The 27,969-nt window shown below is 35.9% G+C and overlaps 1 protein-coding gene across 1 annotated transcript; it reads right to left on the bottom strand.

The window, feature by feature from the left end:
• Nucleotides 1-3: 3 nt before the first annotated feature.
• On the bottom strand, nt 4-27,912 carry LOC140154180 (uncharacterized). The gene is given in 15 exon segments (XM_072176788.1): nt 4-323; nt 3,535-3,614; nt 10,505-10,733; nt 11,140-11,295; nt 12,114-12,208; nt 13,389-13,552; nt 16,136-16,162; nt 17,521-17,740; nt 19,576-20,004; nt 20,903-21,099; nt 22,157-22,347; nt 22,747-22,885; nt 23,169-23,258; nt 23,261-23,751; nt 27,834-27,912. Coding segments are annotated over 14 exon segments (2,631 nt in total). The 5' UTR covers nt 23,697-23,751; nt 27,834-27,912; the 3' UTR covers nt 4-145.
• Nucleotides 27,913-27,969: the final 57 nt, after the last annotated feature.

The raw sequence follows: 27,969 nt of genomic DNA, 5'->3' as shown, positions 1-27,969 counted from the left end.
ACATTTGAAGAAAATTGAATTTTAACATTCAATTAATTATTGAATTTTAACATTTTTTTAATGTTTATAAAATCTATATAATTGTTGTTTATTTGACAGAAATCCAACATTTTTGTTAATGTTTTATCTGCACCTATATAGTTGTTTAATTGACAGTAACAATAGGAGTGCCTTTGCCCCCTGCCACCTGCTGCTGTATTTTCTTGGTTTTCAGTTTCTCATTTCTCAGTAGGTCTTTTTGTACTTTGTAAGGTGGTCTCAAGTTGTCTAACTTGGGTGATTTGGAATACTTGATTGCATTGTGTATCTTGTCTGTAACCACCCTGTAAGAAGTAGACAGATATAATGAAAACAAAATGTGATTAGTTTGTGATATTTGTTTGACAGTGCTGTTAACAGGTATGTGTAGATCATCATATATATCTAAAATAATCTGCTCAGTTTTCGGTTATCATGTTTCTAGCACTTTCATTAAATAACAAAACATAGCATAGTAGAACAAACAAATCTGTAATACTTAACTATTTAAATTCAAGTCCTATGTTCCCCAAAGACTTAAATCAGAAAGTTATTAAAAAAAATATACAGTTCATAGTATAATTTGGTTCACCTTAAGTTTGATAGTGACGTATTTAAGTCTCACACAAGTAGAAGGGCGGTTTGTCAACATGTTTGTGGTGCAACCGCAGAAAACCATTGACATCACTACTGAACTAGAAGCAAACCTATGAAAGCCTAGTTTGTTTTACACACCTGATCTAATATACAATGTTGCACATCATAATTGCATTTGGCCACAATGGCTCCTTACCCAGACAAAATACAGCTTTCAAAGATGTACTTTTGTCTATTCAACTGTCACAAAGCATGCAGCAAATTCTGAACATTAGATTACTTTCTGCATGCAACTTTTAAAACTGCATCTTTTTTAATTAAGTGACAGAATGCGATGACATCTGACATTGTAAGTTGGACCAGGTGTGTAAAATAAAATAAGGTTTATGTTTTAATTTCATCAACAACTTTTTTGATTTATTTTAAAGTCTTAGGGTTGAACTTGAATCTTGTGAACCCTTAATTTGTCAATACACACCAATGACACTTTGCAATGCATGAAAAATATGTGAAACACTGCTACAGCTGCCATTCATACATACTAAACCCTTTTCTAACTTATCTCAACTCATCCATGAGGGCTCTCTTCAACATATTCATTGCAAAGTACCACAAAAATCAAATATGATGAAAACCTCGTAGAATAGCGACTCCCTCGTCAAAAAGGTCTATTACATGTGACACTTTTATCCCCAAAGAACATGTGATATAAATTGCAATATTCTCAGAAGTTTGATTTTTTTTGGGGGGGGGGAATAATAAATTTACTGCATACAAACCAGTATACTACCCACTAGTACTACTATCAAATATTTAGCTGACTAATCAAAACTGATGTTTAAACCAAGCAAACACTTATTGACAATGGTTATTCCAGTTGAAATCCATACACCCCCTATGGAAGACATGATCTTAATCTTCCACACAGAGAGTGTGGATTTGAAATGGGGTTACTGAATGGGTGACTCCATCTGAAATCACACCACTCCACGCCATACATAAATTCTGCCAGTCACATTTCCCCAATATGAAATTTTTTTAAAGTAAAATTTTAATTTTAATTTTACTTCATTAAAGTTTGGCGGAGGCGGGGTTCGAACTCACGGCGGCGGACTGCTTTGGACACACTATGAACCCAGCGCCTTAGACCACTCGGCCACTTGTCTTGTTGGAATTCATTTGAAACTTATTTGAAGACATAATCGCAACTTCAACATAGGCGTACCACGTGACAAGCAAAGGCAGAAAACGTACCATATTTTGGAATTTTATTTGCCTAAAAACATTTATGTGTATTATTAGCGCTCAATTATTGTTAACTGCGTGTTTTATACAAAAAAAATCCAACAATAAACATGATAACTGGGCGTCTATATGGACAATACATTATATCGATTTTGACACATGCTTGTGTCTCAGTACATTCCATGGTCAGTAAAATACTATAGAGGAAAACCTACCATTTTCTTGTATACACGTTCGATGTTTTGATCAAGTATGTGAATATTCGACATTAGACCCAAAATGTTTTTTCAGGAAATAAAAGATTAGATTACCATAAAAACGAAACAGTAATCGTTGGTCGGGTCTAATGTAATATTCACATAGGATTTTCAACGTTTTTTCTATCCTTATTCTTGCTCAATTAAAAAAATATTTTGGCGTATATAAAATTGAAATAAAATTCTCTGCTTCTTAAGCGACATCAAATGTGCCACAATTGGGTATCACGAATCGTTATATATGATGTGCAGTTAATATTCATATTTTCTTTTATACAGAGGATGCTTCAGTTTTGACAGGAAAAATATTTTCTTGAAAACCCTCTCACTCGGTTATTTTAAAAAGGTAACCACGCTTCCCTAGAATGTGCAATAAATTAGCATTAAAATTTTTCTTATTCTAACAGCAAGCGTTTCTAGAATGTATTATGGCGAAATGTGGTGTAATCTGAAATCTACACCCCTTTAATGGGAGATTAAGGTCATGTTTTCCATAGAGGGTGTATGGATTTCAACACTACTTTGATCAGCTCGTAATCAGCGAGCCTTATAACATCGCGGATTAATATCTGTATATTTTATTTCGAGAATTGTTGTGACATTTCACCAGAAGCATCACAAATTATTCATTAAAGTCCTATACATGATGTATTTTCTTTAACACACACAATATAAACCAGATAAGTCAACTATATCACTCTTAACTTGGGTCTACTTTTCGGCATAGTGATAAAAGCCTAACAATTCCCGCAGATTACGAGCTGTTCAAACTATAGAATAGCCTAACATCATCATCATCACATGTATCAAAGTATCACATGTTTGAAAAGCAGCAAGTTTGATACAGTCAAAAAGAATACAGACTTTTGCAAAATCATATGATTGTATTATGTTCTATACAACTGAATGAGAAAAACCACAGCACTCTTTCTGTCTCTTTTTGAAACTTTGTGATACAGACATGAGAATGAATTTTTATGGAAAAACCTAATAGTAATACCAATAAAAAAATCTGAAAAAGCACATCAAATTGAGCAAAATAAAATTGTGTAAATTTTGGCCAAAACAAACCTGAATTCAGGTTTAAATGAGAAAATTCTCATGCCTGGTTATAGTCATTTTCAGGCACGTAATAGGATTTTTGTTGGGGTGCAGGCCTCTCTTTTTTTGAGAAAAGGTTGATGCCACAAAAATTGAGTGGTGAAAAGTTTGAAAAGGGAAAAAAGAGAAAAAATGTGCCATTGCATTAGAATCAGCATTCCATTTCTTAACTATGTAAAGATGACCATGCCGAAAAATCATCATTCAACATTTACAGAGATTCACTTCTCTAAAAGGTTGTCCTAAAAAAGTGGATAAAAATGGACACCGCCAACCTTAAGCCCCTGGTCATTTTATTTCAGTAGGTGCAACTTACTTGAAATATGCCTTGATGTCAGATAGATACAGTAGGTGCTCATCAACTTCATCTTTGGGTAGGTTTTCAGGCTTCACAAGCTGCAAGAAAAATATGGTATTTATAGTGTTACTATTATTGTGTGATATAGATATATTCTTATGAATCTGCACTGGCTTCCTGTACGTGATAGAATTGTATTTAAAACTCTTCTTCTCACATGGAAAGGATTAAACAACATTGCACCTTCTTACATCACAGACCTTCTTGTTCCCTGCACGCACTCTTAGATCGTCAGACAAATGTCTATTAAAAATTCCACGATCTAATTATTCTCTGGGAGACCGTGCTTTTTCTACTGTTGCACCAAAACTTTGGAACTCGCTTCCCTATAATCTCAGACAATCAATTTCTGTTGATCAGAGCAAATCTGGACTCAAGACTTTCTTATTCAATGCTGCGTATAATGTCAGTGTTTGATTTATCATGCTTTCATACTGCTCTGTATTTTTGTTTTACATGTATTAAGGATTCTTTGGTTTCATGTTGATTGTATTTTGTATGAAATTGTTTTGAGCTAACAATTTGGATGGCTGATCAGTTTTAATCAGCTATACTTTTTTGTTAACTCTGTTTTTCATGTTTACTTGTATGTGTATCTTGTTTTTTGCGCCTTGGATTAGATTTAATTTTCTAGATAAATGGTGCATTATAAATGCTTATTTATTATTATTATGAAATATATTATTTATTAAATATATGCTAGTAGAGGTTGAGAATTATAATAGCTTAATAAATGCATATCACTTACTGGGAGTGAAATAATTGTATAACATAATGCATGTGTATTTGAGATGGCAATGCACAAGCCCCGCAGGCAGGTATTATAAGCGACTGCTCTCTGTGCAGTACCGCATGCGGTACTGCACACTTCCGCTCACAGTCCGCATGCGGAACTGCACCTTCAAATCACGCACTTCGCATGCGGGACTGCACATCCGGCGTGCATTCCCGCATGCGGTGATGCAGGTCGGGATGTGCAGTCCCGCATGGGGAACTGCAATATTTTTGGTGCATTTCTGTTAGGGGATGTGCAATATTTTTGGTGTTTATCCACATGGGGGTGTGCAATATTTTTGGTGCATTTCCGTTAGGGTATGGGCAATATTTTTGGGTTTTTTCCGCATGGGGAACTGCAATATTTTTGGTGCATTTCCGTTAGGGGATCTGCAATATTTTTGGTGTTTATCCGCATGGGGAACTGCAATATTTTTGGTGCATTTCCGTTAGGGGATCTACAATATTTTTGGTGATTATCAGCATGGGGATGTGCAATATTTTTGGTGCATTTCCGTTAGGGGATCTACAATATTTTTGGTGTTTATCCGCATGGGGATGTGCAATATTTTTGGTGCATTTCCGTTAGGGTATGTGCAATATTTTTGGGTTTTTTTCCGCATGGGGAACTGCAATATTTTTGGTGTTTATCCGCATGGGGATGTGCAATATTTTTGGTGTTTTTCCGCATGGGGAACTGCAATATTTTTGGTGCATTTCCGTTAGGGGATGTGCAATATTTTTGGTGTATTTCCGCATGGGGTACTGCAACATTTTGGTGTAGTTCCGCATAATGAAGCGGTTTTTGTTCGAATGTCCGCGTCTTGAAATGCAATATATTTCGTGCAGCCCTGCATGTGGGGTGCATATGTTTTTTCGCATGTCCTCATGAGAGAATCCGGGGAGGGAATGCAAGACGAGTTGTATGCTCTACAGTTCCGCGTGCGCAGCGGCGAAAAGGTGTTTGTTGTTGTAGTTGTTGTTGTTTGTTTTTGATTTTATTTGTTTTGTTTTTTTATTTGTAGGCCCTGCGGCGTAGAAAATATTATCACATGCATATATAAATGTCTTTAATATTACTATCGTTTTACTTTGACTATTAGCCTATTGTGAGTTTTGCTTCATTTGCTGTAATTAAAAGAGAGTGTTATAAACTTTAAAGTCTATAGTATTCTACGAGTTTTATCATATTAAAAATATTATCGCACGTCGCTTAATGATAAGTGGCTATTGTGATGAATCTATTTAGTGACCATTGTAATAAACTTGACATTGTGTGCATTTTATTCATGTTAGAAGCTGCCCAAGCGGGACATTTCTCAAGTGGATCAATTTACGCAGATCTCAAACGATGCCCATGAATAGCAGCGGCGAGATCAGAGAAGGGTTTTTTGATGTTTACGAAAAGGACATCTAAAACTGAGACGAAATAGGTATTTTCGTCTCGGATCTAAAATAGCTAAATTAAGATAAACCTAACAGGGGTCGTACAGGCGTCAACATGGGGGGGGGGTTGTATGGAACCCTGGCAAAATATTAGCGGGTTTAGCCTTAGCCCCTCATCCCCCGGGATCTACCCTTATAGCAAAAGCTGTTTTTTGTTCGCATGTCCGCATGGGGAACTGCAATATTATTTGGTGCAGCTTTACATGCGATATCATGATATAGTAAAAGCTATATTAAACAAATCATATACACCGGAACATGGAAACATTACAAACATTTCAAATTATTAAATGATGCTTAATCGTTATTCTTTATATAACATACAGGGCAAAGAAGAATTATGCATCGCACACTAGCACATTTAAACATGAATTTACAAATGGAAACATATGCATAGGCAGACAAACTCCATACCAGACTAAAAACTATAACCCCTCATTAAAGCTCTCATAATCATATAGACCTAATGGTATAAATTATAATATGCACACATTAATAGACAAGCGGCTAGGGGGCGCAGGGGTAACCTTGTCAATCAAATACTTCATCTATTGTGTCCAATACTTAATCCGATAAGTGATCGATGTATATCGATAAAAATAGGATCAAGATCATGGAATTGAGCTATGGCGGCGCTTTAATACTTTACGAGGTGAATATTCAAAAACATTTTTGATAACTTACTGCAAATATTCTCAAACTTAGGGCTACACATTTTTGATAACTTACTGCAAATATTCTCAAACATAGGGTGACAAAATATTTGGCAAAAAATGTTTGCAGAAAATATTTTCAATAACATTTTGAAAACATACAAAAGCGTTTTAAATGTTTTCATGACCTTTATGTTATTAAAACGTTTTTACCAACACCAAAACCCAAAAATATAGGCCTAACCTGTTTAAAACGTTTTGTGTTTGCCGGGATGGCCTTTCAGACCTTAAAATCTCAGTTAAAATGCAGATTACTTGGTAGCTTTATATTATAAATGGTCAATGATTTATGTCCTTCTGATATCAAATAATTTTGATTTTTTTGAAATTCGCAATGTAATACACATATGGCAAATCATTAAAAATTGATATTTTTGATATTTAACAGTACTTGAAGTAAACTTCATAAATCTGATGATTTATACTTAAAATGTATGTAGGTGGGATGAAAAGCCGACGATCAATTGAAAATTTTGACCTTTTCAGTATTGAAGATATGGATTTTTTCCCAAAACACACAAAAAATAGGTCTTTTTGGGAAAAAATCCATATCTTCAATATAAAAGGTCAAAATTTTCAAATTTTGAAAAAAAAAACAATGAAATTTGAAGCCATTTAGACCCGGCATTTAGAACTAGAAATTCGATTTTCGAGGTTTTTGAGGCGCTGTTTTGGCTCTCACCCAAAGATTCCATTTTATAAAAAGGTCATGTTCTCACCCAATGACCCCATATTTTTTACATTTTGCTCTCACCGAATGCCAAAAATCATACTCTCACCCAATGACCCCATATTTTTTTACATTTTGCTCTCACACCGGATGCCCCCTAGTGCGAAAGTGTCAGCCCCACACCTATATCCATTTCATATTGAAGTGCCCCCACCCCCGGGACAGACCTGTGTGCCCAATACTGACTTGGTCATGCTGCGATAAACATTAAAAGTTGTTTTCTGATCTTGCCGCTGCTATTGATGCGCATGCATCGTTTGAGATCAGTGCGAATTGATGATTGATCCACTTGAGGAATGTCCGCTGGGTTCTTATAATAGAACAATATCAAGTAGATTTATAATAGTCACTAATCATCATAAGAGGCGTGTGAAAATGATTTTAATATAAAATTGTGTACATATTTTAGGCCTGACTCTGCCGACCTTTGGAGAAGACTTTATTTTTTAATTACAATAATGAAACTATATGCAGAAATTTCGAACAAGGCTTTCTTCTTTAAAAATTTCAATAAATGAAACATGTACAACATACTGTAGGCCTACGTATCCGGAACTGTGCATCTCGTCTTGCATTCCCTCATCATGCGGACATGCGAAAAAACATGTACATCCCGCATGCGGACCTGCACCAAATATATTACATTCCCACACGCGGACATTCACATTAAATGCATGCGGAACTACACCAAATATTTGACAGTTCCGCACGCGGGCATGCGAAAAGATATGTTCATTACCGCTTCGGAACTGCACCAAATATGTTGCCGTTCCGCATGCGGACATGCAACAAAATAGGTATGACAAAAATTTAGTAGCCCTACATTCGTGGTGAAAAATCGTCAGGCTCTTAGGTGTTTTTACTTTTTAGTAATTAGTTTTAGACAATCAATGATAAATCGCATGTAATTAATGTCGCATTTTGTATTTAAAAGAGAGTCTTGGAAAGTCTTGTCCGAAAAGGTCGGCATAGTATAGAAACCTAGCTAATAGTTATTGTATAAAATTAATTTTATTAAAATCAATTTCACACGCCTCTTTAATGATGATTATTATATATTCAACTTGACATTGTGACCACTTTCTATTAAAGTTCCAACGGAGAATTTCTCAAGTGGATCGATTATCAATCAATTTACGGAGAATAGTAATTTAATATAATTTAAATATTGCACATCCCCATGCGGAAAAACACCAAAAATATTGCAAATCCCTAAGCGGAAATACACCAAAATATTGCAGTTCCCACGCGGAAATACACCAAAAATATTGCACATCCCCATGCGGAAAAAAACACCAAAAATATTGCACATCCCCTGGCGGAAATACACCAAAAATATTGCAGTTCCCCACGCGGAAATAAACACCAAAAATATTGCACATCCCCTAAGCGGAAATTATACACCAAAATTATTGCACAACCCCTAAGCGGAAATACACCATCCCCACGTAAATTCCCATGCGGAAAAAACACCAAAAATATTGCACATCCCCATGCGGAAAAACACCAAAAATATTGCACATCCCTAACGGAAATGCACCAAAATATTGCACATCCCCATGCGGAAAAACACCGAAAATATTGCACATCCCCATGCGGAAAAAACACCAAAAATATTGCACATCCCCTGCGGAAATGCACCAAAATATTGCAGTTCCCCACGCGAAATACATCAAAATATTGCACATCCCTAGCGGAAATGCACCAAAATGTTGCAGTACCGCATGCGGTACTGCACATCCCGACCTGCATTACGCATGCGGGAATGCAAGTCGGGATGTGCAGTTCCGCATGCGGGACTGTAAACGGAAGTGTGCAGTACCGGCAATTCCGCGTCCCAAAAAATAGTTCCTGCAGGGGAGTGCATTAGATGCATCAACATCTTAGTACTACATAACATAACATAACATAACAACGGCGCTTGATATAGCGCAATACCAAAAATATGAACATTGCGCTTATACAAAAATAACAACAGCAAAATACATTAGAAAATATACGTTTTAAGACCCTTTAGTCGAGCAACAAGTGATACTCATTAATCGTTGGAAATGCAAGCAAATATAAATGCATCAACCTGCAAGAAAAAGTTGCTGAGTAGTTGTAAGGTTTTTGAGAATGACAAGGGGTATCATCTGTGAACATGGACTTTCAAAAAGCACCCTAAACATGTATAAGCACTGATCTGAATTACAACCGTAAACAGGTATGGCAAGCATAATTGTGACCCGGCAGCACAAACGAGCCGTAAATTCCCTAAATTGTATTCTGAGTTATGGTGTAAAATGTGTACGAAGGTCGTATTCATCGGTCACTTAAGCTGGTGCGACATCTGTCTTATTTGGATAGTCACAACACCAATCAATAATCCTATTATTGAAGTGGATAATAAGCTTCTATCTTAGATGGCTATAGAACTTATAATAGCTCTGGTCTTTGTTTGCTTTTGCTAAATCCTTAACAATGAGAGAACCTTCTTAAACCTCGTTGACTTGGGGATGATTTGAAATGACCGCCAATTATGACTGTTTGATATTTATTGCCAGCAATGTGGAAAAAGAGACACACATAGAAACCAAAAAAAGCTATAATTTTGTTGAAGGAGCAAAGTTTAACTAACCATAACTCCGCTTCTGGATATCGTTTGAAGTCAAATGATATACCATTTTTAAGTTTATGATGTTTATTTTTAAACACGAAATAAAACAAAATTGACCGGGGAGGAATTTACGGCTCATTCGCCGTGGACGGTCACAATTTCTATACCATAAATGAATCAGCACTATCTTCCTCCTTTATACCAGGTATTTAATGAGCAAGTAATACACTTTTTCTCAAATTTGTTTGATTTAGAAATTAGATACTCTATTTACATGTACAGCCCTTAATATTATCAATATGAATCTTTGTTTATGGATGATACCACTGATCAAGAAATGGAGTCACAGTTAGCATTCATGCATTGCTTGTACAGTCATGTATATAAATTTCTAAGAGATGCAGATAAATGTGATCAAACAAAATGAGTCAGATGTCAGGAATATTGATTTTTGAGATATAGCCAATAATAGAATTTAACTTCCTTTGTATTTTATTGCTCTGTGCAATACTAAAACACCATATCTGTGGAAGGTAAATCTAATTATGATGGGAGTTTTTAGCAATTTCTATAGACATCAGACTAATTAGCTTGATTGCATCACAAATAATTTCTTCATATTTTTACTACCAAAGTGTGCAGAGCCTGGATGCTATAATAACTCACCTTTAACTTGACTCCAACATTAAATCGGATTGTTTGCTTCTCTTGGTTGAATTGTAAGAAAATCTGATCTTGTGTCATACATCGTATACTGAGAGCTTTGTTTAGAGCAAAGCATACAGGTTGGAATGGAGGGGAATGGGTATGTGTTACTGAGTCCTTCCAAAGCCAGCGCTTCTTGGCTGCACCTTTCTGGTCCAGGTAAATGCCTCCATGTGGTGTCATGTTCAACCTATAAGAAGTGAACAAGATCAAATTTGTCAGGTTATTTTTAGCAGCCTTTGGATAGCTCTTAAAACTAAACAACACAGTAAAAACAATCAATACAAATAATACCAACTTCACATGTTACTTTCCGAACTCCCACTGGATGTTGATGATTACATTGACCTAATGTTCAACAATCTTGTTGAGCAGCTTCCTGACCCCATTAAAATGGTAGATTACAGTTGAGCTAAATGGTGCAAGTTTTCTTTCCATAATGAAAAATGCATGCCTAAAAAATATATCTAAATGCAGAAATGTTCTGTGGGTCCACAGTGATTTGCTTCATGATATCAACCGTCTTTTCAAAAACATCCAAATGCACAAACAAGGAGAACCATTTGTAAGCTTATAAATATTCCGTGCATACTTACTTAATTTGGCCATTACTTTGGTAGCATGTGCCTCTTCCATTGTGTTCAAACACCGCTAACAGGTTGCCTTTGCCATGTGCATCTTCTTGTACAATATATTCATACTGTCCCTTTTCTGGTGATGTGATGATGATGGCTGCATTACCTGACTGATAACTGGATTGCACATGGTTAAGGATAAAATACTACAACTAGATTTGACAGGCAAAAACAAAGCAGTGATATATAGTGCGCTATGTACCAACATACACCCAAAAGTCTCAGCATACCTTATAGGAATTTGCTGATCACTGTGGCCAAATATATGCCATATAAACCATTTTACCATTCAGGGATTTCCAGCTAAGAAGCTCCCACCCTATACATACTACCATAAAGCATCACAGCCAGGATCAGCTCCTCAAGTTCAAATACAGGTAACCAAGACAGTAAGCTGTTAGCTCTTTGCCCAGAGGCATTTCAAGTTGCCTCAATTATTTCAACAAAATGAGACTGTGTCTGGGCTCAAACTCATGTCCCTTATACCCAATGCACCGAAGTGTGTTAAACATCATTATAAACCTTAATAGGCACTCTATAGGATTGCTGAAAACCCAAAAATCCAAGGGGAGTTTAAGCTCACTCTAAACTTATCAACAGGGAGGATTGCTCATATAAGATCTCAAGCTTGAATAGGAATTTTTGATGAGGCTAATAATTAACTCTCCACTTGGAAATCCATTAATTCTTCACATAAAGATCTAACCAATTACCAATACAGTGATGTTTAAGACCCAAATTAAAATATTATCAAGTCACTTCAAATTACTCTTAAATTTCACATTTTCTTAACCAGACTTGGAAATGAACTGTGAAATTGACCAAAATGAAGTTGGGGCAATAAAATAATTATACATTTTATGCCTGGTTAACTGTACAATAATTGTCTACAAATGGCTGCTGTTATTTCATCTCATATATCAGTATAAGGATACAATACTGTGCCAGTTCCATCTTCAAACATCACCATAAACAGCTGACCACTGCCATATTTCTTACTTATTATATTTCTCTCATCTGGTTTGGATTTCTGTTGAGAAAAAAAAGGTACATTACCTCCTGTGTACACTGCATCAAGCACACTTTTTGTGGAATAAACACAAAGAATGTGATTGGGCAGTTCTCAAAATAATCATGCTAACTCCATAGCGCATGGTTATTGCGTTGTATGCTCACAGCAAATATCTGTGTGTACAGAGTAGATTCAGATGATCGAGAATTAAATATTCTCCAAGATAGCTCCAAGAAATTTAAGTCCTGGGCCTTTACTTTCCAAAATAATAAGCCAATATGGATGATAGAAATCTTGACTAATCATTGACACTGACCAGTACTCCCATGTCGAATTCTCCTCCAATCATTTTCCACAAAATTCAAAACCTTAAAACATACATGCAAAACCCACCAAAAATAAAAAGCAGAATCCCCTTTACATGATTTGCGTACTTCAAGCTTCCAGTGCCTAATTATGTAGAGCTTCTGATTCCCAGCTCATGTGATCTGCTGATATTCAGCAGAGGTATTAAATCTGGGAATTTTTGACAGTGAGAGCATGCTGCATTGTCAAAGGAATTCTGCTTGACATTTTACTCAACATATTACCTCAAATACCAGCTGATCTTCATATAGGTAGGGCTCATGATGTCAATACTCTCGGCATCAAATACCTGTCCTTCAAACTGACCCCCAGCAAACACAATATTTTACAGAAAATGTTTAAATGTCGGGTTATATAAAGGATAAACAAACATTTTAATAACATTCATAAAACATTTGTGAAAATGTGATGCAAATACTGTTAAAAAGTATTTTTCAAAAATGTTTGCTCAAAATATTTTACAATAACCTTTTAAAAACGTATTCATGATCTTTATATACCCGACATTTAAATGTTATTTAAATAATGTTGAATTAACATTTTGAGAACATTTTTGTGTTTGCTGGGCCCTCACCTTCAAAAGATTACATCCATGTCCAACCTTCATTCAACTAAGTTACATAAGCTATTCTTTGGTTCACTTCAGGTTCTGTAGCTTTTTCGTTGTTTTGTTGCAAGTGTGCCGACAAACTGTCCTTGCACATGCGTGTACGCTATGTGCAATTAACTTTACATGCACAATTCAATACTGCGACCATTGAAATATGCACATACGCCACTACTGAACTTGAGGCAAACCAATGTATTATACAGACAATAATGCCAAACCCACCTGCTTCAATGCCATAAGTGGTGGCTGGTATACTGGTTGAGCCTCATATGGATCAGGCTCTTCCTCACCATCATCAGATGGTGTCGGTGCTCGGACCGTCCAACCTTCATCCATGCATCTTTGAGATGACAGAGCATAGTTGATAGTTTTCATTTGTCTAGCAACTGAAGAAAAGAATTTACAAATGTAGAAAACACCAGTAAATAGACAGCATAGTTAGTATAAACTAATTGGGACAGTATCAACTAGACTGTACCCCTTGTTTGTGTCTTTAAAAATGTTTGTCTTACCAGCTCTACTAGTCCCATCACTATGTGCTACTTGGCTGATGTGTCGGAAGAAGAGTCCTGATCACATTGGTGATTGGCTGATTAAGGCAATGTTTTCTTACAACCAAGCACTATTTCCATGATAATTAGGAGCCCATCCATGTTGGCAAGTGTGAAAAGATTTTGATGAGCCTATAGTGTGTCTTGTCTCAAGTTGAGAATAATGTCATGTTGGATTTTGCAGTGGCATATTCAAATCAGTTACATGGTTTTATGCAGTTGTGTCGCCAGCTTACAGACAAATTGCCCTTCTGTGCATGTGTATACGCCTTAGGTATTATCGTCTCAGGTATACGCCATGCAGGATTAGGTTAAATTAAACTAATTAAGTTAGTGCATGCAATTCAAATCTGCCACTGCAAATGGTGTTTCTCTCAACATGAGACAAGACATACTATATAGCACTTGAGCATTTGAAATGGATGTAAACTTTTCATATATCTAGAAGCTGAATGGACAAATCTAGCTTCATTATAAATGTTAATCTGGAACAGTAGGATGAGCACTTTCCAATATTGACAAACCAGAGACATCTCTCCCTTGTCTGTTCAACTTCTAAAATGAGAGCATAATATGACCCAACTCTAATGTCCCAAATTATGTAAATGAGGTACCAGAAATAAGAGATGGCACAACCAATTTTGTTTTAATTACTGAAAAGCTCGTAATTTTTCAACTGGGTATTTCAAACTATGGGGTTTAACATTTAAAAATAATTTTTTTTGAAAGAAAGTCAAATTCTTATTAGGTTGGTTTCTCAAATTTGATAAGTTGACATATGATTGGTTGAATCAGATCCAGTGATATGTACATATGATAATAATTATGTAGAGGGAACTGTGTGAGGGGGTGTATGTGAGTGTCTGTCAGTTAGGGAGGTGTGTGATGTATGGGGTGTGGGGTGTTCATCCATTTATAGGTGCCTGCACACTACACAACCCATGCCCAAAATCAACATCTTAAATACACACATAGTCTATTCTATTGCAAATCAGATGGCTTTTAAAATTGCAATCCACATCAGTGCAAAACAAAGGTGTGTTGGGTGTGGGGAAACAAGGCAAATTTCACTTATCAAACCAAAACATTTTAAGCAATGTGAAGCAGTGCACGTTCTATAAGTAGTCAATGAGTGCATGTGAAACTTTTCTAATGCATGTTAATGTTGGTAAATCCTATGTACAAGACAATAAATAAACACAGAAAATTATATGTATGGCTTATATCTATGCTGTTGAGATGCTCAATTTAATGCAGCTATAATCCAATGTGATGTTTTCGTGTAATGGTATCTGTTATTTTTGTCTAATGGAGTGAGGTATCACACGCTTGGCTTTCCTCTCACCTCCCACATTCCACTATAGCTAAAATAATAATTTCTCGATCATGAGAGTATGAATGTACTGCGTGCACTGCGTCAATGTCGCAAGTTTAGTGGAATGACACGATAGCGCGATCGATTGTGCACGCACAGGAAATGCAGCGCTACCCAAAGCGTGTGTGGTAGGCGTTGTACGCCGACGCAATTGTCATTGCGTGCCTATTGAGCTCTCATGATCGAGAAACTATTATTTTAGCTATAGTTTTGTTGCTTTATGTGATTTCAAAATAAGCGTAATTATATTGTTTTTAGTTGTGATTGGAGTTGGTGATACGTCAAGGTGATTTATGCATTATAACATTAAAAACAAATACAAAATCTTGTCAATTTCTTGAGCAAGTTTTCAGACATTTGAATTTACCATAAATATTGAGATATTTTCGCATGTAGTGCTCCTGGAGCACAGCTTATATGCTACCCTCGAACTGGTGAATTCATGGCATTTATTCTGTAAACTCCTGGAGCATAACATGTTGAATGAATCTCAATTTGGCGAGTGCACCCAAAATTGTGTGCTGTGTACACATGTTGTGTGATATGACTATGTATGTAATATACCTAAGTTTCCACTTATCACAGAGATCTTAAACCGTAGTCACTCTATAGTCATCAAAGTAAATTTCCACAGTTATACTGCAGAAGAACTTTGCTAAGTGATAATCATCCTTTCCTATACTTTGTTTGACTTGCATCAGTAAAGCCCCAACGTACGTGCCTGTAAATTCACATAAGCGCATGCCAGTCACATTATTACACGTTGGTACTGCACTATTCTATTTCAATCCATGAATGATGTTATGAATTTTGCCATTACAAGTCGAACAAAGTATTGTAGTGGGTAAATCCGGGGGCTAAATTCAACTATTTGCAGCATTTTTAACCTATAGCTTTGCATAGGTTTATAATGTGCACACTTAAACTTAGGTTTTGTGGTGTGGAATATTAAAAAGTGAATAATGCAAACACATAAAAAACACATCATGACAATCAGTGAGATTCCATAAATTAGTGCAAAATACAAGAAAAAACATGCAAACCTCCATCCAGTATTTCTAGTCGATGAGCTGTTTCATGATAGGAAAGAATTAAGCATTAGGAAAATTCATGCATAAACAAAGAGTCAGAAGAACATTAATGATCAATATGATTCACTAGTCTTGTTAAAATTGAGCAAGAATTCATTGTGAGGAGTTGTGCCCTATAAAGCTGAAATTCTATTTCTATCAATAGCTAAAAGCTACTGAGACCAAAGAGATACAATATTAGTGAAAGCATAATTGCCAAAGTATTATTATCCAACTTCAATAATACAGTTACGAGTTGATGAACATGTCTAAGAAGAGAACATTGATTTGTAAATTGCAAGGCATAACATTGGTAATTTTCCAACATAATATGCTCAATCTGATGCTATTGGCAGATGTGTTGATACTAACCTTTATTCCGTATATTTAATGTATTTAAAAGTACAATTATTTTAATTCACTTTTATGTAAATTTTACAACTAGATCCTTTAACCCTATTTTATTTAATACTCCCACAAAATTGGTATATTTGATTAGTGTGGAGGTCCCGGGGTGGAGGTATCATATTAACTACTGCATTGCAGTGGTATCGGTTTGGGTAAAAACCAATAAGTGGCATATCATTGGCAAGCTTGGACTGTAAACTTTTAAACTTTTAGAAAAACAAGTTTAATAATTAATTATGTGTAACAATTGCACCTGTCTAAATGTACTCACCTTGCACTATAGAGTCATCATATGAAGTTAGTAGAAATGTGACATAGATGATGTAGAAACACCATTGGTGTGTGATGATGTAGAAACACCATTGGTGTGTGATGATGTAGAAATGCCATTGGTATATGACGAAATAAGACCAGAAAGAAAGATGAGAACCAAAGATGGAAACAGTATGGATGAGAACAAACAGAAACATGTGAAGAGTGTTAGTTGTGAACAAGAAATGATTTAGATAGAAAGGAAAATATGTGAGAATAGTAACTTTGTGTATTTCCCCTTTCAAAGCAGTAAACTATACCTAATCATATTTTTTTAAGTTTTCCATTTGTACAATAGCAAATGCATATTTAAAAATTCTCTGAGACAAGGGGTGCCCCCCCCCCAAAAAAAAAGAGATATCCAAAGGCCAAAAAGGTCCACTTTGCAAGCATAGCGAGGGAGATGATGCTATCCAAATGCTATCTTCAGAAGATAGCAAGCAAAGCAAAAAACATGAAAAATAATAATGTTCAAAAAAATTTTTCACAAATATAGCAAATGCATATTTAACAAAATTTAACAAACGATTGTGAGACACCTAATAGTCTGTAACATGCACCATAGATATCACAGGAAATCATACAAACAGCAATGGAGACAAGTCTTTCTGTCACTGAGCTACGGATGTGATACTTACAAGCATAGAAGTTAGGTTGATTAGCCCCAGCAGCTTTCTGTCTAGCCATTTCTCTCTCCCTTAATCTAGCAGCAGCCCTTTCCTTAGCTGCCCTCCTGGCCTGTTTGCTACCATAGGGAGCATGTGGTGCTATATCAATGACTTCTTCAACATTAGCTTCAGCTTCTGCATTCTCTACAGTGAATTCAACTAGCTTCTGATAGTCCTCACAACAGTAGAGCTGAAATAATAATATTGTGAAAATAATTAGAAAGATGTTTTTTGAAACTTGATAACAATCAGTCTAACTTTTAAATGTATTGTAATTATAATAAATATCTAGCTGTATTCCCCTGCTTAAAATATCAATAGAAAGCAAAATGACAAAAGCGATACTGCCCATTATATTTATCATTTCCCTTTTCAACCTGAACAATTCTTTTTTGCTCTTGAAGTTTATATACAGCCTTTTTTTCAATCATTGTTTCTCTTTTAAAAAAAATCATCAGTAACAGATGTTAATCAAGTACAATGCAAAACATTTATATTATAAAAGTACTTTGCACCAATGATCCTGAGCAGGAAGTTTTCATCATTTTGCATTTTCTTGAGTACATTTGTCACAGGATTATTCACAAGTAAAATTCCTTTTCTGTATATCGAATTAGTTCATATTATCTTGAGAATCACAGGTCCAATTAAAAGCACAATATTACAACTAGATCCACTAAACATTAATCAAACAATGCTATTATGAATTTTGAAAAAGATTCCAAAACTTTCTGAAACAATTTTCCTCATTATCACTATAAAGAATATTTCTATTATTTTGTGACATTACCTCATCTGGACTGACAGTGTACTGCATCTCCATTGTTGGAAAGGATTTGATATCTTGTTGGCAAAATGCACACACCTCACTCACTAATATCTACAGAGATGAAAACACACCCTCACATGACACACTCATGCAATTAACTTACATGCAAACTTTCATTCAAGGTATGATCACAATAATGAGCATTAAGAGCGCTCTACAAAGAACAGAGCGCTTGACAAAATGCACTCCAAAATACATAATACAATAGCTAGCCTACGAAGCTGGCAGAGAAGAACGGCAGCTGATTACATCTTGAGAATGTGTACAGCATAAACACAGAAGTGGGGTTCTGATTGACTGATTCAATTGTCTGACAATCATAACAACAGACTAATAATCTGTTTGGCCGATTACACATCAAAACGTTGGGTCGGCGCAGATCCGCACTCCTGAAATCTCTGCGTATGTCGCTCATTAACAGGGTGCTTGTGTCAATCTGAGCAAGGGACTGCCGTTCTTCTCTGAAACCGAGTGTAATACAAACACACACAAATAAAAGAGCATGCACAAGCACACACCCACACATGTATAATGCTTAGATGCTATGAAGCAAATTGAGCATCTTTATCAAACACAATACAATATTCATTTTTATATCATTATTCTCCACTGCAAATGCCACAAATGCTGAAGTTCATTAGAAAATGGACAAATTCATCTGTCTCTGTCTCTCTCTCCCTCTCATAATTATACTAGACTCTCATCCCTATTCACTTACAATGTATATATATATATTTAACAATACATGCATTTCAACACAAGCAGATTCAATACAAACTAATCGAAGATGCATATCAATATGAGCACTTGAAGCTGTTGGATGCTATTTCATTTATCAATCTGCCATGTAGTTTTTGCCATGAAGTGGTAAATGATATCGGTTTACAAGTATAAACATTGGGCTATTCAATTTAAAATCTATACTCCCCCTGTGGAATATTTTGCTAAAGTCTTCCACAGAAGGAGTATGGGTTTCAAATTGAATAGACAATTGGGTAACTAAACTTTCATTTGAAATATTCCAATTGTGGAATATGCAGTTAAAACTGTACATAGGGGTATGGGTTTCAAAATAATTAACTCTAGCTAATTATTTTTGAAAAACACACCCCGATGTAGAAGACTTTTCTTAAATATTCCACAGGGGTATGGTAAATTTCAAATGGTATCACCCATTGTAAAACAGAGCAGCCTACCTCCTGTGCACTCATTGTCTGCTGCATCTCTGGTGTAGGAAATGGTTTGATCTCCTCATTACAGAACTCACATGACGCACCAACCAACCCCAATATCTCTTGCGTATCTGACGATGGTGTACTCATCCCGCTCACCACACTCTGACTTTCTGTTTGCTTTGTATCCTTAGAAGCCTGGCTTCTTCTTTTCCGAACATGATGGCTTGAGGATGTTCCTGGTATTCCATCTGTGTTGTCTATATATTCCTCTTCTTCTGGGATATCAATGCCTTCAATAGAGATGACGTTTCTGCGATGTGCTCGTTTGCTAGGGTCTTTGGGCTGGATGACGACTCGCTCTGATTCTCTTTGGTATTGGATGATGCGTGGAGGTCCAATGCGGGGAACCATTGTACCACTTGGTAAAGGACCAACATCTTCATCTGAGTACTGTGAAAGAATCATAATAATTCCACAACTGTTTATACGTACTACCTGTTTTATTGTATGTTCATGGGAAATTCCCTCTTGGACTTGGGAGGTCCCATTGCATAGAAAAAAATTTATTCAAGATGTTGAGTGATGTTATAATGCATATTCTCTATACAAATTGTGTTCATGCCTTGAGAAAAACTTACAATGATTTGCATTAAGTTGCAATGCCAAAGCGACACAAAGAAATTGACGTAAGCAAGTCATTTGAACTTTTGTGGTGATTTTAATCAATCATTAAACTAGAAGAAAAAACTTTTTTTAGGTTAATTTAAACTACTTTGGTTTTTGGTTTTTTGTAAAAATCATGCTTTCTATGAAAGATATCATTATTGTTTATATAAATATGTGCTAGCGTGAAAGTTCAAACAAGTATCCAAAAGGTCACTCACTGATCTCGAACTTGGCTTGCCAGTCTCCCGATGAAGTTGAAGTCATGACCAAAAATATGAGGTACGTCTAATCTTGTGTTGAGATCAAAAGTTTAAAAATCCTAAATAATACATATGTGCTACACTATTTTGGTCCTGGTGTGTGGCAAGCCAATTCAGCAGGTTACCCAACATCATGCATGGGACTTATGTTAAATATATTTTCTCTTTTCAATTATTTGTATGATTTTAGAGACTTGTGATAAATTTTTGGACTGACATATTGTTTATCTCTTTCAATTGAACAGACTTTATGAGATATCATGATGTAATGTCATACTCATGTGAAAAATTATGTATTCAGCTTGTGAAGTGTGGACTCAAAAGAAGGAATACTTCTAGTAAAGATAAAATCATACCTTTGACTCAAACCCTTAAAGGAAGGTTCAAAGGTTATTCCCAGATTTATATCAAGAATTCATTACCTCTGACTCAGCATCTTCATCTGAATTTCCATTGAATCCTTGTGGTACCATTAAATCATCTTCTAATTCACTGCTTGATTCCTCTGCCAGATCAGCACCCCCAGCTGACACACGACTAACTGTGGATATGGATGTCCGGTGGCGCCTTTTCACAGAACGTACACTAGCAGTCTGACTTTTTGTTTCTCTGGCTTCAACTAGAAGGTGAAAAATACATAATTAGTGGTATAATAAGCTTTTGATCCAAGCATAATAATTTAATCATTATTAGACATATATTATTGTTACCCACTCCACCATCCTGACAAAAGGACATAACTGACACTTTCGACAAAATTGAGTTATTACCACAGATGGGTCCAGGGATAGATCACCCACCGAGTATCTAAAATAGCACATACATTATAAATCCCAGCCATAAATTTAACCCTTTCGAAATTGATTGTGTGCATAAAAGTAAGCCTATAGAAGCAATCAACAGTTTTGTCCATTATCTCAAAAAGATCAATGTGTTTAAAAAAAAGTGCAGGCACAACACCTAGATGTTGATCCACAAACCTCAGCACACTTTACAGGTTGTCGCTGACCACTACGGCCCACATCATTCCATAAACCATTATCAGCTTGCACTTAATCTATGTTACATTTGCATACTTCACTGTGTAAGTCTATGGCATAAAATTGCTACACATTTAAAAATTGTGTAGCAAAGTGATCAAAATTGAGTAGCTTTTTGCTCCGCGATACCAGCTATGGCCAACGCTGCACCCTAGACATTCCACAAATAACCTTCGCAACCAGGACCAGCTCCCCGAGTTTCGTACGGGTTACAACGAAACAATTAGCAGTAAGTTCCTTGTTTCAGGGGAATTTCAAGTTAACTCAATCCACAAGATCGTACTAGGCACCACCAGGGTTCGAACTGGCAACCTCTCGCACCATAGTCAAACGCCTTATCGATTGAGCTAACTTCAAAAAGATGCACTTGTTGGCTGCTACATGCAGGGTTTCTGTAAATAACAAATACCACGTTTATACACATTCACACACTTTGTGTACCCCTTCAAATTAATAGTCCAACATGTACAAAATCTTAAAAGGGTACGCGTTCAAAAATTCCATGATATAGAAAAAACCCGATATTGAAGGAGTCTACATCTGCTTTCTTGTAAGCATCATTTAAATGGCAACAAAAAAACAAATTGCTAGAAATCTTTTTGTTTGTTGTTTAATCTGTTCCGTTTGATCACCTACCATCAGTATTTGAGTCACTTTCTTGCAGTTTGCCTACAAGCCTGACACTTTCCAACCAACTCCACTCAGTCTCTGTAGCTATAGAAATAGTCACTTTTTCTGTTCCATCTGGGTTTTTGCTCTTTACGATCTCACGGTTTGCTGGGGAGGGAATATTTCTTTTTGGTACTTTTGATGCCTTTCCTGGTGGTCTGAAAAACAACATGTCAAATTATTTAGTTAAGATTATCCCTCTTACCCATCTCTAAGAGTGGATCCTCTTCCAATATGATGAAGTCCCAGGTATTTCTTTTATTATGTCAAGGTTAATCACCATTGCAATTACTGTATTCATAAATTCCTAGGTAGTGTTGATGGGTTTACCTCCCACTTGAAGCTCTGTATAACCTGGTTGGAAAACCCACTTTTAGGAAGGGCATTCCATATGGTGGCAGAAAGGGACAACTTGAATACAAAATAACATTGAAAAAGTAGGGGGTTTGTTTTCCTTGTTTGAAAAATTACAGTCAAGGAGAGGGTGCATTAAACACAATTTTTTCACACCCTTTGCAATTTCTTTTTTTTTTCACTCTGCACTATTATAAACAAACCTGTTTGAATTGTCTTGACTCTCTACAAATGACACAGATCTTTCTGATTTACTCTGACTCTCTGCTCTTGCTGATTCCACCGTCTCATTGTTATTATCATTGGAACGCTCACGTCGGTAACCTAGTATCTTTGGCATATCTGAAGAAAAAAGATGATGAACAATCACATATGGCTCAACGTTAAAAATAAATAAAATGAACAAGTCAACTCTTATTCTATTATTGCAAACTTTGTGCAAGAATTGAGTGGATTTTTACCAAGTCATAACTTGCAAGAATTGTTTGATTCTCAACAATTTGCTTGCCATGTAAACAAAGATGACAGGAATCAACTTCAAAGTTCAGACTGTAGAGAATCTTGGCAAGAATGAATTACCAGATTGATATAAAATATCAGACCTGTTTCTTATAGTAAATCTTACTTGCTCTTGTTCCATTGTCCTCTGTAAATGAGTCCTGTTTTTCTGCATCCAGCTCAGCCACTTTCTCGGTCCCAATTGGTGGCAATGGTTTCCCCTCCCTGTCCTTAATGATTCTCTAGATGGAACTGGAGAAACAACACCATCATCACCCCTTTGTCCTGTCTCAGAGCGCACCTTACCACCAGACCCAGTTCTTTGTGATGCATTTTTAAGAGGTGCTAGCGGTGATGAAGTTCTAGGTATACTATGCTGGGAAATTGTTTTAACTGGACTACTGCTTCCTTGGTGTGATTTCTCATGTTCTTCTCTCGCAACAACTTCATGAAGTTTAAGGTTTTCAATGGTAAGATTGGATTGTCTTCTATCTGTTTGTGCTGATGGTGGAGGAATTTCTCCAATATCTGATGCTGACTTCTTGTCATCCTCTTCATTGTTTATATCATTTTGTGGTACGCCTTCATTTTCATGTTCTTGAGGTACTCCAGGTACATTTTCATCAGCATTATCTGCTAGTTTATCAGAACTCATTTTGATTCACTAAATAGTACTGATATCACAGGTATTTGATCAAACTGTCTTGCATCTGTAGGAATAATGGGGAAAAAATATACAGTATGCAACAATAAAAATTATACAATTGTAATTTCACTTTATAGAAAAAAATAAAAGAGATCATGGCAGCAATGTTATATGCAGTGGAATCAGTAACATCTTGATTAAACAGAAAAACTTAACTTGGTTTCTTTACTAGTTTGGGCTCAAACGCTATGCTCAATGAACTAAATCGTCCATAAAAAACAAGTTAAGCCACTTTTGACATTTTCACGTGCATGGCTCGAAAAAGTGGGGAATTATGGAAGCTCATTCCAAGGAAATGTTGGTGTTTGTTGGAAGGAAATTGTGTCCTTTTTGTTACTTTTTGTTGCTAATCATGCTATTGCTAGCCTAATTCAATAATTGTAGCCCGAAACATCATGGCCGTACACTGGATTTCAGAGAAAGAGAAGAACGGCAGTCCCTTGGTCATATTGACGCAAGCGCCTTGTTAATGAGCGACATACACAGAGCTTGTTCACTTCAAGGGCGCTGATCAGCGCCGACCAACGATTTGACGCACTATCAGATTATTGGTCTGTTGCTATGATTGTCAGATGATTGATTCAGCCAATCAGAACCCCACTTCCATGTATACGCTCTGAAAGCTCTCAAATTGTATTACAAGTGTCGTTCTTCTCTGACAAAACTGACAGGAACAGCATTGAACGTGGTACCATTTCAAAGCCGGGGCACACTAAACTCAAGTCACGATGATGACATCACACTGACAGCCTTTTTAGGAAGAATGCAAAACATTTACATCCTCAAATGTACTCAAAATTTACAAACCAAATATGTTTTGTTTGAGTCTCATCTTCACGTGAGGAACAGTATAGTAGGAAGTGGTATTTATGTGAAAAAGTGCTTCACATGCTGAAAATGTCCCTGTTTTTTATGGATGCATAAAGGAGACGATATTTGACATTGTTTGTAAGTTTGAAGGAAATTTGTGAAGGCTACCGTTTACCCGCCTTAACTTTAAAAAGGAGTATTTTGTGATCCTAGCATCCTCTTTTTATGACATTTTCCAGTAGATATCCACGAAAAAAGTTATTCCCAAAATGTCAGTTGATTCTGATTTTGCGTTTGCGAGTTATGCATGGATATGTATTATACTGCTCATCCAGTGTGTTGTAATTTCAGCGATCTTTTCCTTTAGACCATCCTCGTTATATAGGGACTAAATTATTACTTTTGCATCAAGTTTACTTTGGCATAAAGGTCAAACAGTTGCCAAAAACTTTGAAGTCAAGGTTTAATGTAATTGTAAGGAGGGCAGGGCTTTGATAAATGAGGGAAATTGTGAGGTAAAAAACAAGGTTACAATATGTAAAACAACTTTTTGAAAACAATAATATAAAAATATAAAAATTATCAGAAAGCAAAAAACATACCTTCATAAAATCAGCATTACTTCCGGTACATAAAAAGGTGATCAGATGAATGGAAAGTGGCAAAGAATTTGTGAAATGAGGGGGTTTTAAAGAAAAATATGTCGCCTTTTTCAAGAAATTTGCCATCTTGAATATGCAGAAAACAAACTGTCAAACACCCTTGAATTTTGAAAATGCTTGATACGCGAGCGTAAATCACCATCAAAAAAGTGCTACATGAACGTGTTGGAGTTTCATTACCAGTTTAGCATTCAGCTCTCTTCTTATGTCAAAAATTGCGATAAAAAAGGCAATCTTTTCTTTTAGACCACCCAAGGTATATAAGGTTAAAATTACGAATTTATTTAAACTTTCACATCAAGGTTAAACTTGTTCTTAGCTATTATACAAACATACCTTTTATTTCGTCAAACAAGCTTGATTTTGTTCCAAAATCCATGTTTTTATTGCAATATTTGTCGTAATTTAAGAGCTGAATGCAAAACCGGTGATGCAAACTCAAAACTTCCGCGTAGCACGAGCGCTTGATGTACACTCGTTTTGACGGTAATTTACGCTCGCGTATCAAGCATTTTCAAGCGTGTTACTTATTTACTGCATGACGCAATTTTGCATTTATTCAAGATGGTGAATTTCTCGAAAAACACAATGTATTTTTCTTTACAAAATTCCCCCATTTCACAAATTCTTTGCCACTTTCCACTCATCTGATCATCTTTTTATGCGATGGAAGTGATGGTGATCTTTAATGAAGGTATGTTTCTAGCTTTTTCGATAATATTTAAATTGTTTTTGAGACAAAAACTTGTCTCACTTGTTTTCAAAAAGTTGTTTTTACCTTGTTTTTTACCCCGTAATTTCCCTCATTTATCGAAGCCCTGCCCTCCTTCCAAATTCCAATATATTAAACCTTGACTTCAAAGTGTTTGGCAACTTTTTAACCTAGTTGCAAAAGGAAAAGATCGCCATAAAAAACATGGTAAAGTTATTATTCAGATTTCCTTTTACAAATCAACCATCGCGTATACGTGCGCGACGTCAAGCGTGTGCATTGGACCATGTGCAAAATAATACGCGCTGGACGGCTAGCAGTAGGCCTACACTTAATTTGTAAAAGGAAATCTGAATAATACTCTACGGACGGTATTTTGGAACCAAAAAAAGTTTAATTTGATAAATCAGTAGTTTTAACCTTATATAGCTCGGGTGCTCTAAAGAAAAGATAGCCGTAAAGTACGGCCATCTTTTAGGTATGCCAGGCAACCTTAGTTAACGCATTTGCTAGTCAGCGAAATTCGCCTAGACCGGGCCCAAACACAATGCATATTTACATAGAAATTTCAAATTTTTTCAAGAACAGGTCGGTCAAGGAAACCTACATAAATATGTTTTCTATACTTCACTTGACCCAAATATATGATTTTTTATGGTGATGAGACACTCACACATGGAATTTTAGAGGGATTTTGATAGCAGTTCCATTAAAAAAGGCTGCTATCATCATGAGACCAAGATCTAGAAACACCCCCGTAATGCTGTTTTGGGGAATTTTGCTAGCAAAGTAGCAGAATCTTTTTGATGAAAGTCGATCTTTGGCAAGATGTAACTTTGCCACGGAAAGTGCTATGACAAAAAGTTTTTCAGTTTTGGCTTTCTTTACTCAAGGGCTTTAATTTGATATATAAAAAGATGCAGTTTGCTGGCAAATTTAAATTCAGAAAATTACGAATTTATTAAATTAAACTTTCGCATCAAGGTTAAACATGTTCTTAGCTATACAAACATACCTTTTACTTTGTCGAACAAGCTTTATTTTGTTCCAAAATCCATGTTTTTATCGCAATTTTTGACGTAAAAGAGCTGAATGTAAAACCGGTGATGCAACTCCAAAACTTTCGCGTAGTACTACGAGCGCTTGATGTACGCTCGTTTTGGATAAGTGCTTATTTCAAACACTGACGGTGATTTACGCTCGCGTATCAAGCATTTTCAAACGCGTTTGACAGTATTTTACTGCATGACGCAAATTTGCATTTATTCAAGATGGCGAATTTCTCGAAAAACACAATGTATTTTTCTTTAAATAATTCCCTCATTTCGCAATTTTCACTCATCTGATCATCTTTTTATGTGACGGAAGTGATGCTGATTTTATGAAGGTATGTTTCTTGCTTCTCCGATAATTTTTCAAATTGTTTTTGAGACAAAAACTTCCTAACAGAATAGCCGTTTTCACTTGTTTTCAACAAGTTGTGTTTTAACCTCGTTTTTTACCCCATAATTTTCCTCATTTATCGAAGCCCTGCCCTCCTTCCAATACATGATTAAACCTTGTCCTTGACCTTGTGGACTTCAAAGTGTTTGGCAACTGTTTAACCTTGATGCAAAAGTAAACCTTGATGCAAAAGTAATAATTTAGTCCCTATATAGCGAGGGTGGTCGCCCAACTTTTTTTGAGAAAAATAGGGGGATGATGATGCTGTAGATCACGAAATAATAATTATTTTTTATAATTTTAAGCTTTAATATCAATTTGATCGGCATGATCGGTGGCCGTGCCGTGTTCGGAATCATGACGTTACTCCTTTGGTCTTGACCCATTTTATCTCCTTTTAACATATTACGTGAGAAGAACTTTTGTATTGACCAATTAGATACCAACATATGACATTACCTTAGGAATTAAGAAGGAATTTTTCCCCATTTTCCCTTCATCAGCGATCCAAACTTCTATAAAAAGACGCCATTTTGATTTGCAAATTGTTGATATGAGCGTTTCTAGAAACAAAATCAGATTTTCCATAACTTTT

The sequence above is a fragment of the Amphiura filiformis genome, chromosome 6 (genome assembly GCF_039555335.1).
Source record: "Amphiura filiformis chromosome 6, Afil_fr2py, whole genome shotgun sequence".
Classification (NCBI taxonomy): Eukaryota; Metazoa; Echinodermata; class Ophiuroidea; order Amphilepidida; family Amphiuridae; genus Amphiura; species Amphiura filiformis.
This window is presented reverse-complemented; position numbering and strand designations above follow the sequence as displayed.